The sequence below is a fragment of the Monopterus albus genome, unplaced genomic scaffold, assembly GCF_001952655.1.
Source record: "Monopterus albus unplaced genomic scaffold, M_albus_1.0 scaffold58.1, whole genome shotgun sequence".
In the NCBI taxonomy this organism is placed as follows: Eukaryota; Metazoa; Chordata; class Actinopteri; order Synbranchiformes; family Synbranchidae; genus Monopterus; species Monopterus albus.
The window spans coordinates 1715259-1730981 of NW_018127938.1; the positions used below are offsets into that span (position 1 = coordinate 1715259).

At 39.8% G+C, this 15723-nt stretch overlaps 1 protein-coding gene across 2 annotated transcripts in view; it reads right to left on the reverse strand.

Moving 5' to 3' along the window:
• The window catches only part of jak1 (Janus kinase 1), a 45169-nt gene that overhangs the window by 17159 nt on the left and 12287 nt on the right, over window positions 1-15723 (reverse strand). For both annotated transcript variants that reach the window (XM_020602729.1, XM_020602728.1), the window contains exons 2-11: window positions 13726-13937; window positions 11801-11924; window positions 8972-9125; window positions 7402-7565; window positions 6285-6553; window positions 5710-5825; window positions 5060-5242; window positions 4720-4877; window positions 4017-4131; window positions 2544-2742 (exon numbers count right to left, since the gene is read on the reverse strand). In XM_020602729.1, coding sequence (XP_020458385.1) covers window positions 2544-2742; window positions 4017-4131; window positions 4720-4877; window positions 5060-5242; window positions 5710-5825; window positions 6285-6553; window positions 7402-7565; window positions 8972-9125; window positions 11801-11924; window positions 13726-13930 — 1687 coding nt within the window. In that variant the 5' untranslated portion in view covers window positions 13931-13937. The remainder of the gene's footprint in view (window positions 1-2543; window positions 2743-4016; window positions 4132-4719; window positions 4878-5059; window positions 5243-5709; window positions 5826-6284; window positions 6554-7401; window positions 7566-8971; window positions 9126-11800; window positions 11925-13725; window positions 13938-15723) is intronic.

A 15723-nucleotide genomic window follows, 5' to 3' on the forward strand; every position in this document is an offset into this window, starting at 1 on the left:
AACAACGGGTTACAATATTATTAAAGACTTCATTATCGAAGTCTGTGAATTTTCTTTTTTCTCCCTCTGTGGCCCTAATATTCTATCATTTTATATATAGCCTTATAGTCTATGGGAAACTTAAATTATCTAATGATAGCAACATCATCTAAAAGTCATCATTTATCCAAAATGATTGAAATTAATGATCACAAACGTTTAAACAATGACAGTGGGTCTAATTATATGGATAACAATGTATAGTGTGCAGTGAAATAACTATTGGTTTCTGTTTGTGGTGACTGCTGACTGACATAAGGGATGAGATTAAATAAATCCTGGAATTTAGCCTGGTCTGGAGCAGGCTAGCTCCACAGAATAAATCTCCATGGTAATTTATACCATAACATCCTACCGCCATCTAATCCAGCTTTAGTGCAACCGGATCACGGATAAATTGAGCCAGGATCACTAAGATATCCCGGCTTAATCCCTTATCCTAGTTTTGTGCAATAGGCCCCAGGTTTTTACATGTTGTTATGCCAACTATAAAGTGTTTATCGTTTACTTTTACGCTGACCATTTTCAAAAGGAAGACGGTGCTTAGGTGATTCTGTTTAAATCAACATGTAGAGACATTTTGTTGTTGGGTTAATCCCTCACAGACGATGTCATGTCTGCTTGCATTGATGTCACGTTTATGCACTGTTAAAAGATTTGATAAGTCACACAACAATGAGCTCTGACATCAATAAACGCTGAAGTGTCTTTCACAGCACCCAACAACGCTACAAATTTAGAGATGCTCTTGTACACGCTGCTGTTCAGCATGAAAGCAAAACTGTGTTTACATGTGGTAAAACAGGCTCTCAACAATTATGTCAATGTGGCAGTGATGCAAACAGCAGTTCAGATTGGGTTACCAGACTGAGTGAGTTCATGGTGTGTGGGAGGATCAAGTCAAAACAAGTGTGTGCCTGTTAACATACTATATGTGCATGTGGGTACTGGGTATGTGCATCTAAAGTGGGGAAAGACATATCTGCACTCCATCAGCTTCCCCCTAAAGCCACTGTCAGTGTTACGAGTTCTGTTCTGTGACATGCAATCTGTGTTTTCATGCAAAAGCCAAATACAAAATGCATTCACACAAATTCTAGTGGCACATATAAACACACACGTGCGTCCTCTCAAACAACCATTTTTCTCTCACCTATCTGCCATTATATACTGAAACAGACCCAAAACAACACCAAGTAAAAAACGGTTTCTACGATATTCTTGAGATGTGGGCTTGGGGTGTGTGCATCATAAATCTTTTAACCAGGACAACGACATACTGTAGCACTCCAGTCATTATCTTCCTGTGAAGCAGAGACAGCACAAAGACTAAACCAAAACAGTCATGCATAATGATAATAATCAACACCACCTAACGCCACAAACAAACAGCTCAACACATCCATACACACACGCATACACAGCTCCACTGCTCCCTGAGCGAAATAAAACACAATAGTGCAAGTTTGGCAGCGGAAACCCACATTAACAACTCTCTTCCTCCCCGACACCATTTCACAAAGGTGTTGTTTCTATCAGCACTGCCTCACTTACCCTCAGCTAGTGAGAGACATGTACACACACACACACACACACACACACACACACACACACACACACACACACACACACACACACACTTAGAGAACAACTCTAACTCAATCTCTTATTGAGGGAAAGCTCTACTGCACTGACCACTATGAATTCAAATTCTGTTGTAGGTCAGGTGTGGTCTGTTGTACCTGTTACCACACCCAGATGTGATTTTCTACTGCAGAGGATACAAACTGATGTTTCAACCTGCTGCAGCATTTAACACTTTTCTATGGACAGTGTTTTTAACTGCCATAAACTACTTCCTTCTCATGTTTCCAATCCCCTTTTTTTTTTTTTTTTTAAACACAAGCCTAGCTCTGATTGCATCTCTCAGCTCTGGCTAGCTAACATGACAGCACATAACCACCACTCAGCTCAAATAAAATTCCTGCTACCATATTTCTGATTTGCTTTCTATTCCAGGCATGTGCAGACATCTCACAATGATGTCACTCAGAAACTCGTCTTTTGTCACATCTGTCACACTTGTGATACTTTTCACCACATGTTTTAGATGTGATTTCTACATGAGCACACACAGATAAACTTTTTCTCCATGGGATTCAAAATGGACTTTCACTTTCCATCTGAGTTCTTGACACACTGGTGTGAAGCTCTGCAGTATCCTGCAGTACATGCACCCTAAAATGTTTGATAGGTTTTAATTTAAAATGAAACTGGGCTTTCTTACATTTTTATTTTGCTGGTACAGTATTTAGTGTAATGTCTGTAGCAGAATATAAACTGAACAGGAATGCATATTGTGCAGAAACAACAGTTATGCTCTCACTCAGTCCTTTATTCTTTAACTCAGCACAGACAAATAATTTATCTGTAGTACAGTGTGCATGGGTGCTTTGATTAGATCACTACGTTGATCGATTTCTCTGTGGCTGCATTAAACTTACCTCTAGGCTGTGGCGGGCAGCAGCGGAGCAGCTGGAAATGGAGGTTGTCAGTGCGAAGACTCTGGCCCTCCAGATGCTCCAGCAGCTCCTTGAGAGTGGACCGAAATGTCTCGGTGCCATACAGGCGGTACCCACCAGAAGCCACCTCCATCTGGAAATTCTTATACTGACGCACAGGACGAGACTCCCTCAGGTCAATCTAAAAGAAAGAGAAAGGGGAGAGAGGAAAGTTTAAAATAAAGGAAAATACAAGTGTTGCATAAAGTGTAAAGAGTTAGTGTAAAGTTACAAATTAAAGCAAAGAGGTGCTTATTTTGTGTTTATTATTTTAGAAACCATTTCTTTCCTCTTCCTGACAAGTAGTTCTGTTAAAGGTCCACAAGCACTCTTAAACAGTGTCTGTTTAGACAGTTTATACAAGATCTGAATTCATCTTGATGTGTTTGTGGCTATTTATACAAGATTCAGTGGCTCAGCTTCGTGAAATTAACTGTCCTAATAAAACATGGTTCATTCACATCATCTTCTACTACAGCCACACAGCACTGTGCAAAGTTTATAGTACTGTTTTTCCCTAATAAACATTTTAATAGTAGAGAGACATGGAGAAACTTAACTTGTACAAAGACAGTGGGTGTGGCTTTGATACTTGGTATCAAAGACAGTGGGTGTGGCTTTGATACCAGGTTTTGTTTAGAAAACCTGACTAGCACTCACTACATGTTTCTGCTCTCAAACATAGCCTTTGTCCATTTATTTTTATTTTAGTTCCTTAACAGCCACATTGCCACGGTTTTCCCTGCCATAGAAAGGCTTAAACACACCACCTAAGAGTTTCTGGAAAGCACCTTAAGCCGAATAAACATAAAAGGCCTTTAGTGAACATATTAGAACGAATGTACACTAAAACAACAGGGAGAATTCTATGCTCTGAAAAAAATAAGAATAGACTTTTGACTATATGTACAATTGACCATATGTACAATAAGCAGTACCAGCCTTCATGTAAAAATGTTGTAAGAATAATGGTAAAAAAAAACAAAAAAAAGAAAAGAAAATAACTGTAAATTTCCTTCAAATAATTTCAAGCTCCCCAGCCACCAAAACCCCCTCGACCACACTCAAACCCTCTGGAAAAACCTATGGAAATCCCTGAACATTGCCTTCTAATCTTGGATTTCCTCTAGTTAATATTATTTTTCAGTTTCTTCAAATAAATGTTCAGTTAATACTTTTAAAATAAATATGTAGTGAGACAAAAGTGAGTGGGGTTTTGGCCAGTGACCGACAGTAATATTTGTTTTTATTGGGAAATTACTTATAATTTATGCATAATTATCTTGCAGTGGCACATCAAATCTTCTACAGTTTTCTGGAGTTCAGTAAACAAGGGATAAATGTGAAACAACTGGGATTTTGTGGGGGATAAATGAAATACAGCTTCCTAACACCTAACGAATAAGTCTTCCGTACCTCGGTGCAGACCACAGTGATGATGATGTACTGGTAGTCAGTGCAGCTCCAGCGCAGGATGTAGGTGCCCTCCTCGTTGCCCTCCTGACGCAGCTTGTGGACAGCATACTCCGTACTAGAAAGGGGAACATACAGTAAATGGGAGCAGTAGTGGAACCCTATCAAAAGGAGACTGAAGGATTTAAGAATGACTTTAATATACGCTGTAATGAAAGTCCATTTAGTATTACTATCTTGGTTTTTACTGCATATTGATGATCACCTGTCTATTATTGATCCATTTTAAAAAATCTAATCTAAAATCTTTCTAAAATTCTAATATAGAATGACAGATAAAAGAAAATGCTAGAACAAAGTGTTTTGCAAATGCGCTTATTTGTCAGGAGAACAACAATAACATTTAGACAAACCTTATTGTTGCTACAATAGAAACCTTGATTTAAAAAAAAAAAATGCAGGTTAGCAATGAAGATGTCAATAGCCTTTATTACAAAACCTTCCATTTAAACTGACTGATTTAAAAAGCAGTGTGTGATCTCTGTTCAGGGGGAAGTAGAAGTCGGAACCATTACATTCAAGTTATGCTTTATGATGAATATGTCTAGTGAGACTACTTGTGTCCAGCAGCACAGTGTTTTTGTGAGGAAACAGGCACATCAACAAAACACACACCACCACCACCAATAAAAATGCCAGTACGAACCAGATGGATCCGTGGCAGCTGTTGTTGATGTTGTGCACCACGGAGGCAGGGGCCACCTCTTTGCACAGGTAGTGGTGAGCGTCCACTGTCAGCCTGAAATATCCATCCACAAGGGCTGCAAAAGAAAGAGCCTCAGCCCGAGAATCCATCTGCAACACCTAAAAGGAGAAGATGCGGGAAGAGGAATGAATAGACACCAGCAGGCAAGAGGTCATCAGAGTAGCAGCTATTATAAAACCAAAATAATCCAGAGAGCTGACTACAAGAACAGTGATCTATTTCAAAACTCAAAATCTGTTTTCATAATGAAGCATTACATCAGCATTATTGTTTGTCTCACCATCCTCTTGTTGTCCTGTCTAAAAATGGTGACCATTGCCTCTCTGACGACGGCATGTGTGATCTCATCAAAGTCACAGAACACCACCCAGCCTTCATTTGCCTCTTTGTTTCTGTCATTTTTCTGCTTCCCATCAAGCTTGTTTTTCTTCGACTTGCCCTTTTCTTTGGTACTCCCAGATGCCTAAAGTAGATATACACACACAGGTTATGAAGGAAAAGAAGCCATTACTACTTTGACTTTGTCAGCTACTGTCATCTGAAAATATTGCAAATGCCTTCACAGGGTTTGTCTTAAATAATCTGCAGTGCTATCAGATTTGGACTTGTCACCTCAAGTATCAACTAAGATACACAACTAAATGCTGTCAATATGAAATGTGGTATTGATTAATCTGCAGATTATCTCTTCGATTAAAGCAACATTTCTGACATTATAAAATGTCAAAAAAATAATGAAATGCCAGCAACTTTGCAGAGCCCAAAGGGAGGTTTCTTTTTGTAACTAATATCCAAATATATACAGCTTACTATTTTAAATGGCAAACCTGATAACCAGTAAGAAATGTGTCTGCCAGTCGCGTGCCACTGTCAGCTTACGAAACTAGAGGCCCTTAAATAGAGGTACTACTAACAAATAGTTTCACTCACAAAAGCAGGCTTCTTCCTCCAGGAAATACCAGTGGTACCAGTAACCAGAACTTGCATGTCGTGGCTTGTCTCCATGTTTTGACTCTGGCTCTGCCCTTGGCTCTGGGTGTAGTACCCTGGAAACAGCAAGCAAACATTATATGGGAGCAGAGCCAAAATATTTTAATGCTATAGTAATATGACATATTGATCATTGGAAAAATATTTATTAAGTTAGCTGTTTTGTTTCACAGTATTGTTTATGGAAAACCTTGCAGCAATTATACAGAGAAGAGTGAATCCAAGGAAATGTATTACTGGCTATGGCTACTGTATGTTTCCACTGAAACCAACTACATCTCAATGTGACAGATAATTTTAGCAATAATACGATGATAATTTGAGCACACTCCTCCTGTACTGTTACTCCAAAGACACATGGACTGTGCTGGTCAACAAACAGTTCTTTTTTTTTTTTTGGTCATTCCTAATAACCTGTAATTCTAGTAAAACTGCATTTCAAATTAAAACCCACAAATCTGACAGGGTTGCTGAGAACTTCAAATCATGGGTAGTGACTCTTCCTAAAACCTTACCATTGTAGCCACCGTTGCAGAGCTCCCCTTCCTGTGTTACACTGAGGGACTTGGGCTCATGCAGCTCTCTGCCGAGGCCACTGGTCAGGCCCTCGAGTGTGGCCAGATACTTGATCTTCAGATCATATGGCGTGATGTTACTGTCCTTGACTGTACGGTGATTGAATTCACTGAGGAATTTCTTGAAGACGTTGCTGATGCGAATGCGTGTCAAAATGTTGCGGTGCTTAATGCTGTGGTTCAGTGACTCGGGGATATAACGTTTGTAGCTGGTGGGAATAAGAAAGATAAAAATTATTAATTACTATGTGCTTCAGCACTTATGTCCTATGCTTTGCAGAAGCGTAGGAGAAATAATGCATTAAATGGTGTCTCCGCTGAAAAGCAAGCAAGATAATGTATTAATGACCATATACATGTGCAATATTTGCCATGTACAGAATTCATCCCATGAAGCTGTCCCAACTCTAAAAGACATATCTTTTACATCTTCCTTTAAAATGTTGTGTGAAAAGGCAGTTTAAAGTGAATGTAAGTGAAATGTATACTTTGCAGATGTTATCTTGTGAATGCAATATCGTCTTCCAGACATCTCTCAAGTACTGGATGTAAGAGCTGCCTGCTACGGGAGCAGAACATCACCTGTGAAAAATCACTAGGTTTTTTAGGTGTTTTATTTTCCATTTGTGGAACTGAGCTCGAAATATCAGAGCCATCACTGAAGCTTGATGGTTCAGTGACACCTTGCTCACTGACACATTTCAGTTAGCTTTTGAGAATTTACCACGATCATAAACAAGAAAACACCACTGCTCTTGATCCTTCTAATAATTCTGATAATGCTCTGAATTAAGAGAACATGTTTTTTTTTTTTCATCCCCGACGTGTGAATTTAACCACTGGATGTAATTAGCATGCGAGACAGTGCTTGCTTGTGTCACCCTGTGGAAGTGCAACGGCCTGTTTTTTGCGCTTTTCTGCCCTTGAAGAGAGAGAGACACTTAGAGCAAGTAGTTTTCATACAATTTCCCAGGGTGACATCAGAAGCTTCACGTCACTATCGTTCTTCTTTAGAAAACCAACAGTTCAAGCACATGTCATTCTGCACGTGTGTTACCTCATTTCATGGGAAGCAGTGGGCAGGGGTATGTCCTTGTCCATGGCGTAGTGAGTGATAGCAAGCACAGCCATGCCCAAACACTCATTTTCTATCTCGTGTTGCTCTGCCTCCGACTGACATGTCCTCAGTGAAACCATGCCTGTGTGAAAGTCATGCTGGCCCTGCACAGCAAACATTTATTTAGATTTAGAAGAAAAGCAAACAGAGAGGCACAACAAATACACATGGCCATCAACACCTGAAAGAGCTCCACTCGAAACTGGGAGGTTATAAGATACAAGGAATGATTTACAACACAAGTCTTGACAAGATAAGAAAATTAAATTAGACATCTTATTTTCATGGCATTTAGATGAAAATTCGAATGCATTTGTTATATTTTGGTCAGTTGACATTTTAAGAAAGAAGCAGTTATATGTGATTTGGAACCGTACATTCCTGAGTTAGAACTTCTTTCAGTCTTTTTACATTTTACTGAACTGAAAGAATTTAACTGACAGTTGCTCTAAATTACACTGAAGAGCTATGCAGAGTATATCTGACCTTTAGGATGCAGTTCCTGATACCGTTACATTTCCTCCCAGCTGTTCATGTTTGGAGACTCAACTGAGATATTTGTGCTTTTAAACTGAATGTACTTTCAAAAGGTATTTCAAAAGAAATAAATACATAAATTATTAAAATACATTATTGGTGGCACCAAATGTTTTGAGATTTGGCTTAATAAATTCTGTGCATGGGCAGCACTAGGAGAGCATTGCCTAAACCACTCCAAGGACAATATAAAGGAAACTAAGTAACTAGGGGTGGGCGTTTTAGCAAAAATATCATTTCATGATCTTTCCCAGGCATGATCACGATCCATGATCTTAGCACAATTCTGTTTCATGTTGACTGTTTTGCAAGTTACTACAGCAACAGAATGGCTGAGTATGTCATAGCGCAGATCAGCCATTTTGAAAGCCTCATTTTTCCAGTTTTTTGAGGAATCATCTCTTGGCCAAGTAAAATGTCACTGAACTGGTCACAGCTTTCCAACACATACTTGTCCTGTCACACAGAGCACCTTTCTCAAATGCTGTCGTTAGTTGTTTGTGCAGTTGTAGCTGATGCATGCATGTCAGGTCCTCTCACTGTTTGACAGCCAGCACACTCTTTTGGGTGCTTTAAAAGGTTTTTTGTGTTGCCATCTGACATGTGAACCCTGTCTCTTTAATATTTCCAAATAAGTGCTGTTTTCACCTTGTTGATTCATGAAAATCGGAACCAGTTCCATATACCAATGTCAAATTCTTTTTAGGGACCAACTCTTCTGTGTTGACATCCATGTCGCTACGTAGCCAAACAGGTACACTATATGGTGATGGTACACTATATGGTGTTGCATGTTGGCCATAGAACTGCAACTGACAGAATGAGCACTGTAGCACCATACAAACAATCTCAAAGGCAAATCATGGAGACATTTTAATCATTCATGATCTGATATAGTCATATTACACATCCCTACTAGGAACCGATTGTGTTCGAGGACTTCATCTAATCCAAACCCAATGCAAACACATACCTGGGCAAACAGATAGTTGAGAGAGGCAGCGTCCAGCAGGGGCATCCCCTCCGGTGTTTTCTGTGGGCTAAGGCCCCCTTTGAGTTTACTGAGGCAGTGTCTCCAGACTGGAGACACCCCTTCAGTGGTGCCATGCCAGTTTAGGAAATAAAACCTGATAGGAGAGAGACAGAAGACCGGTTAACAAAATTAATACAGGGTGTGGATGCAACAAGCGAACAAGCAACCAAAATGCACAGGATAACATGAAGATGACATGGATCATGATCTTAAATGTTCAAAATGCCACTACTACTTTTGAAATTGCTGCCTGAAAGGAGGAGGATATTCTATAAATAACCTAGAAAATAGGAAGGATTTCAAAACCAAAGCGGAGGGTCTGGGAGTCCTCCCCCAGAAATATCTGAGCTTCAAAGACATCGTTTCCCACATTCTGGCAACTTTAAATATGAAAATAATAAAATAAGTACAACACAATAGCATTTTTATGTAAAATACTTTTAATTCTCAGTGAAAACAAACATAATAACTTGCCTCCTTTAGCAAGAACTTTGACATAAAAATAAAAATGTATCAGTTTATTTGTTCAGGGGTGTCAGACTTATTTTATTTCTTATTTATTGCATGCATGCCAAGAAGGTGTAGCTGTATTGTTGTCTGGGTAGAAACAAAACTCTTAAGATTCACAGTACCAGGAACATGTTGTGATAACAAAAAGGGAGGGAAATGTGTGAAATTAGTCATAAATCAGGAGAAACTCAGGAGAATTTTGATCGTGGGAGGAAACAGGGAGAGAGAGTAGTGAAAAACAGGAGTCTCCATGGAAAATCGAGAGGGTCGGGAAGTAAGATGTATGCAGTGTTTAAAGATTAGAGTAATCCTCATTTGGTCATCTCCACTTTCACTTTTCATGAAGGATCACCCATCCAGTTAGAATTTCAGTGCTGGGTTATTTTCTTTTAGGTTTTAACCTACTTTTCTGTTATCTCTGACATGAAGCAATTCTTCAGCTAGCCTGCACTTTGCAGAGGAAATATGTGATCTTTGTCTTTAAGACGTCACAGATATCTGTCTACACCCTTCTCAAACCGACAGCATTCTACACAGAAAGACACCAGCTGAATAGGAGCTAGAACCACTGTAGGGCAGCAACATAACCCATGCAAAGCCACCTTGCCCACTTTTTTTGTAACCTTTTAAGCAACACTTGCAGCCTGGAGTGGTAATGTCAGTCTGTGCATCAGTTTGGTCCAAAACTCCAGGCTGACACATCTAATTTCAACAACTACATGATGGATTGACCTGAAATCTTGTACTGACATTCATGGTTGTCATATGATGCATCATCTTCCCATCAGCTGTATTTGTGTTTAACACAATTTAGCAAATGTTAGCCAACACACCAAAATAAGATTGTAAGCATGGCAAACATTATTCCATCTAAACATGGGCATGTTGCACTGCCACAGTAAGCAGGTTAGCACACCAAGGTATTCACTGACATGGCTGCAGACACCATTTCTTTTTTGTTTTGCTCCATCCTGGAGACACTTTAATCCCTCAGTTTGTCTTTATGTTGAGTATTTGTATATGCTAAAGATAGTAGGTATATCAAGACTCGACCACAATACATTTGTTCAGAAGACTGCACTTGAATATGCAAAGCACGCTGCAGCGTGAAACACATACAAACAGGCACACACAGCACATGCCGCATTTAGGTTCTATGCACACTCGCTTTTCTCCCCACCAGTTATTGTCAGAGCAGAGCACAGAGAAAGAGGAAATGCAATTGACACCAGAGTAATGTTATTTTTCCTCTTTGATGAAATGCTGTTTACCTTGTAGAACGGATTCACTGAACAGGGACTTATCCCACTTGAAAACAGTCGAGTCAGGTACAAATATGACACTACTGATCTGCCTCTTATAGAACCAGTTTCTCCCTGGTTATAAGAAATTGTATCTCTTCTAATAAAGTCAAGTAGCTGCCTGTAATCTTAGCATCACTTGTAAAGGTTGTAGGATGGCTGTATCCCACAGCTTTCTACTAATATTCTAATTTCTTTCTATGCCTATTCTGAGATTGTATTAGTTTATGACCAAAGGTTTAAACAGCTCTCTCTGAAACACTACTAACCTTCATCCTTGCTGAACTCTATTGTTTGAGATATATTTAGCCATCTTCCTTTCTCTTTGACCTTATTAAGCCAAAGTGAGAATCGAGATCTAACTAGCTTGTCTCAGCTTGCCAAGCTACCCATTGCAAATTGCTATGTTATGATCTTAGACCGTACAAGCAGAGTTACTGCAGATTCAAAATGCTGAACTTGTTTGCTTTCAGCTAATGTCATGATTTTTATGACATTATGAAGTTATGTCATATGCCTTCCAGATTCCTCTGTCAGCAGTACCTGTAGCACTTCACAAACCTAGCACTGGCATTCATCTTGCTCCTTTTTTTACAACTCTTACAATTGACAATTGGGTGTAGGCCCAGGCCAGCCAGGATGAGGCATACAGTACTTGTCTATGTTCCAAGACTAGGAAGGCCTGGCTCAGGTAGGCCCAGTATCACTACCCCAGACAAGGTAGCTCTTCTGTGAAGTAGGAGTTCTGTAAAGGTCTTCAAATTGCCCCTATGCTGAACACTCACCCCAATTATTTTTCAAATAATATTTACACTATACAACACTGCAAACTTGGAAGTGGTTCAAAACATAGTTTGTTTCGATGTGAGAGGTGACTTTATGGATGTAAATCACAGCTAGCGTTATTTACAATATCCATCTCCATATGAGTCAGTCTGTGCTGTGAGTGCATTCTTACCTCATGCGATAGTGCAACTTGATACTGGCTTCTTCTGTGATCTTGAACTCATAATTTGGGGGGTACCATGTGCTAGTCGTCTCATCATACAGGGCAAATAGATTATGGCACATAGGAGAGATTGCTGAAAAAGGGAAGAGAAAGATGTTAAAAAAAAAAAACAACATTCAGATCTGAGTTTTTATTTTAGCCCAGCTAAACAGAGCTGACAACTGACAAATCAGTTCCAATTACTAATGGTTGTATAGAGAGAGAGACACTTCTTGTAAGAGCTGCTTGTAAGAGAGGAACAGTAAGTGCTTAGCTTTTGATCTATGGTTGCAACTGATTTACAATAGCTCCATGTACTATGATTATTAAAGGGGAGTCATCGATTCTCTAACAACTATAATTTCCATCTTGTTTGGGATGTAGTGCGCAGAGCCACTTAGCTTTATGGTAACGGAGACTGAAAGTTACTCTTTAAAGATGTATTTTTCCCAAATGTTACAGAATAGGACATGGCAATTATTTTCACTTCTGAGGGTTGCTGGCAGAGGGGGAAACCTAATAATGACTATAGTATAATAATTATCAATGTTTAAAAACTGAGATTGATCAATTCTTCAACATAGCACTATGTCATTGCAGCAGAACTGGCACAACACTAGAGGTTTTATTATTAGGTTTATCAAAACATAACCAGTCTTGCATGTATTGTACATAGGGATGTAAAAAAAAAAAAAATCGTTATCTCGTTTTATTGTGATAAATGAATTTCTTGAAAATGAGGTGGGACTGTGACAGTATCTACCAGGATGTTACATAAGGTTATTTTGCTAGTATAACTGCATTCAGTCACAGAATCTGAAACGGGCATAGCGGATACTTCATAGTCAACTTTTAAAGCTGTTCTGTGGCAGCATTTCAGTTTTCCTGTTTCGTGAAATGGCAAGCGGAAAGGAAAGTAACAAACACTGAACAATTTGCATAAACTGCGCGATAAAGGCGGTACACGCTCTATTTAGGATTGAGACAATCCTGATACTTCTCGCAGAAAAAGCCGTGCACAACTTTGACGGAGATGTGCTAACAAACCGCGTGCACCTATGCCACACCAGCCACCTATTAAGCACTGCTCAAGTCTTTTCTCTTGAAAAGTAAACCACTATGACTGGAAAAACACCACCAGTAAAGCACAAGTCTCACATGAATAGTCTGCAAGTGTTTTTTTTCCCCCCGAGTGTCTCTTTTACTTGTTCTGGGATGTGAAGCAGCAATTTGCTTACTACTGCCCCCTGGTGGTCAGGGGGATACCCGCTTAACTGGTCAAGGTCAAGCTTAAGAAAATGATATCACCATCAAAAGTTGTCTAAATAAATGTTTGTTTGAAATTTAACACACACACATAGGGTGGCAATGTCTATCTCCAGACTAAATTTCATCTGGACCTGATCCAAATTACAGATCTGACGGCCATTTAAAGTTAATATTGAAAACCCCATTTAATGCATATTTTCTACCGCACCTTGGCCTAAAAGATGATCCAAACCCGATCCAGATCAAGGATTTTAAGACACGTTTTGTGTTGTTCTGGATCTCATTCTTCACAAGGGACCCAGTTGCGTTAGCAATTGTTATGCCTTGGCGGAGGTACATGCACTCTCTGAGTACACTTGCTTTAAGTGTATTTTGCATTAGTGGCAGTCTTTTAAAGTCTCTGTTCCCAGCTTGTTGTAAGCTTCTGTTCACTTTGTGCACTTGTTGTATGTGTTATTTTGTTATTAATTTATTTGTTGATGCTTGCAATCATGTCCTGTAATGATCACTGCTAAACATAAACAGGACCCTGCAGACAGTATCCACATTTAAAGTATAGATGGACCAATCCACTGGACACCTGCTGCTATCAATTTTGCCAGTTTGCCAACGCATCAGTCACTTACAGCATTCCTTGGCAGCATCCACACAGAGTTCCTCGGCAGTGTAGCATCCTTTGAAGTACTCTAGCTGGTTCATCTCCGGTATGTAAAAGTGGATCTCCAGGCCCCAAGTGGAAGTAGGAGAAGAAGAAAGTTGGGCCCTCTTGCTAGACCTCCTCATCTTCCCGCAGAGTTGCCTGCTCAACTCCATCACCCACAGAGTTGGCATTCAGACACTGGATACATGAAGTGAGAAAAAGAAATGGGGGAAGTAGAATTGTTACATTAAACCTTAAAGTCTTGTTAACATCACCAACGAAGCCTATGGGCAGAAGTACTGATTGTGTGGTGAGCTAAGCAAACAGCAGCACAGACTCAAAATTCATTAATCTGATGACTCATAATGTGCACACACAGACACACACACACAAGCCCCTCACACAGAATACACTGGTGCATCATTAAATTCACACAGTGTAAATGAAATGGCGTCAGCTTTTCAACTGAGCTGGTGACATCATTCCAGAGTACAGATTGTCTGAATTTAACTGCTGGATGAGTCAAACAGACTGCTCACACAGGCTGTACAACAGTTGCAGCCATAGGTCATTCAGTGACTACACAGGAGCCAATCACCCCTAGTAGAGTACTGGACACTAAAGCTTGATTTATGGTTCTGCGTTGAAAGTACGCCCTAAGCGCAGCTTAGGTAACGCATAGCCTTGTATCATACACCATAGGCATAATCTGGCTTACACCTCTCCAGACATGTAACTACACGTCGTGGCGACACAGACTGTAACAACTATGACTGGCTGCATAGCTCGTCCATGTCTCTCAGTGTCCGGACGAGCACACCCCACCCATTCTGCTACAGTTGGTTCAGTGCTCATACAGAACACCTCCTCCAGGTCTTCTCTTTTATCTGTGCTGCAGTAATTTCACTAAAAATAACTGCTGTTCACATCTACTAGTTTTAACTCCAGTATGATGTGGTGAGTTTCACTTGCAACTGGTAAGTGACATAGAAACCCTACCGCCAACTAGTGTTTTGGCGGTGTAATTGCAGGGCGACACCACTGCACAGGTATAAATGCTCACAATGGCATAGGCTACCTACATAGCCTACGGTGTAGTCTCTATGTAGCTTCAACACAGAAACATAAATCAATATTAAATGCCTCAACAGATTAGCAGAAATGACAGTTACAAAAATATGCTAAAATCTATATAGGACAAAACAGTGGCATGGTGGATGCTGACCATAGGATCATGGTGTTTATCTCATTTCAACAAAAATTAATCAAGGGAAATGTGAGAAACTGTGTAAAACTCAACAACGTATCTCTGTGGACCGAACTGAATCACTGAACTACAACTGTCCTGTTAACTCCGCTAACCAAGAACACTAGCGATCCTAGCAACAAACACTGATCACTGCACTGACATGTACCTGAATGTCACAAACAAGGATCTGCACACAAACCTAAAAAGTGGAGAAAAGCTGTGAAAAAGGTGTAGAGACAAAGAGAGAGAGGCCATCCTGTGTGTGGTGACCCAAATAACCACAGTGTCTTTATCATCCGCTGTATCATTGTCCTTTGTTGCATGTCACAGCTAACTTCTTATTAAACTGACAAATACATTCCACTGAATCGCTTGACCACAAGAACAGAGAATACATCTTTTCTGCTCATTCTGTTTCACACTAAACTTAAAGGGATCATATTTGAATCAACTGCCAAACTGTTTTTTTCCAATCATGTGACCCTGTAAGTGCCAATTCTCAAACATAATCATGGGTAAGCAAAGTAGTCAACCTGCCAGGTTTTCTGTCTTCTAACAGTCATAATTTCTGATCATTTTCTTCTATTGCAGCTGAATTTCTTAAGAACAAGTTTTCAGTGAGTCATCTGCCTGTCTAGCGAGTGAGTGAATCACTATTCCTTCTACCTAATTTCACCTCAATACTTCTGAATGTCTCTTCTATGTATTATATATACACACACACACACACACACA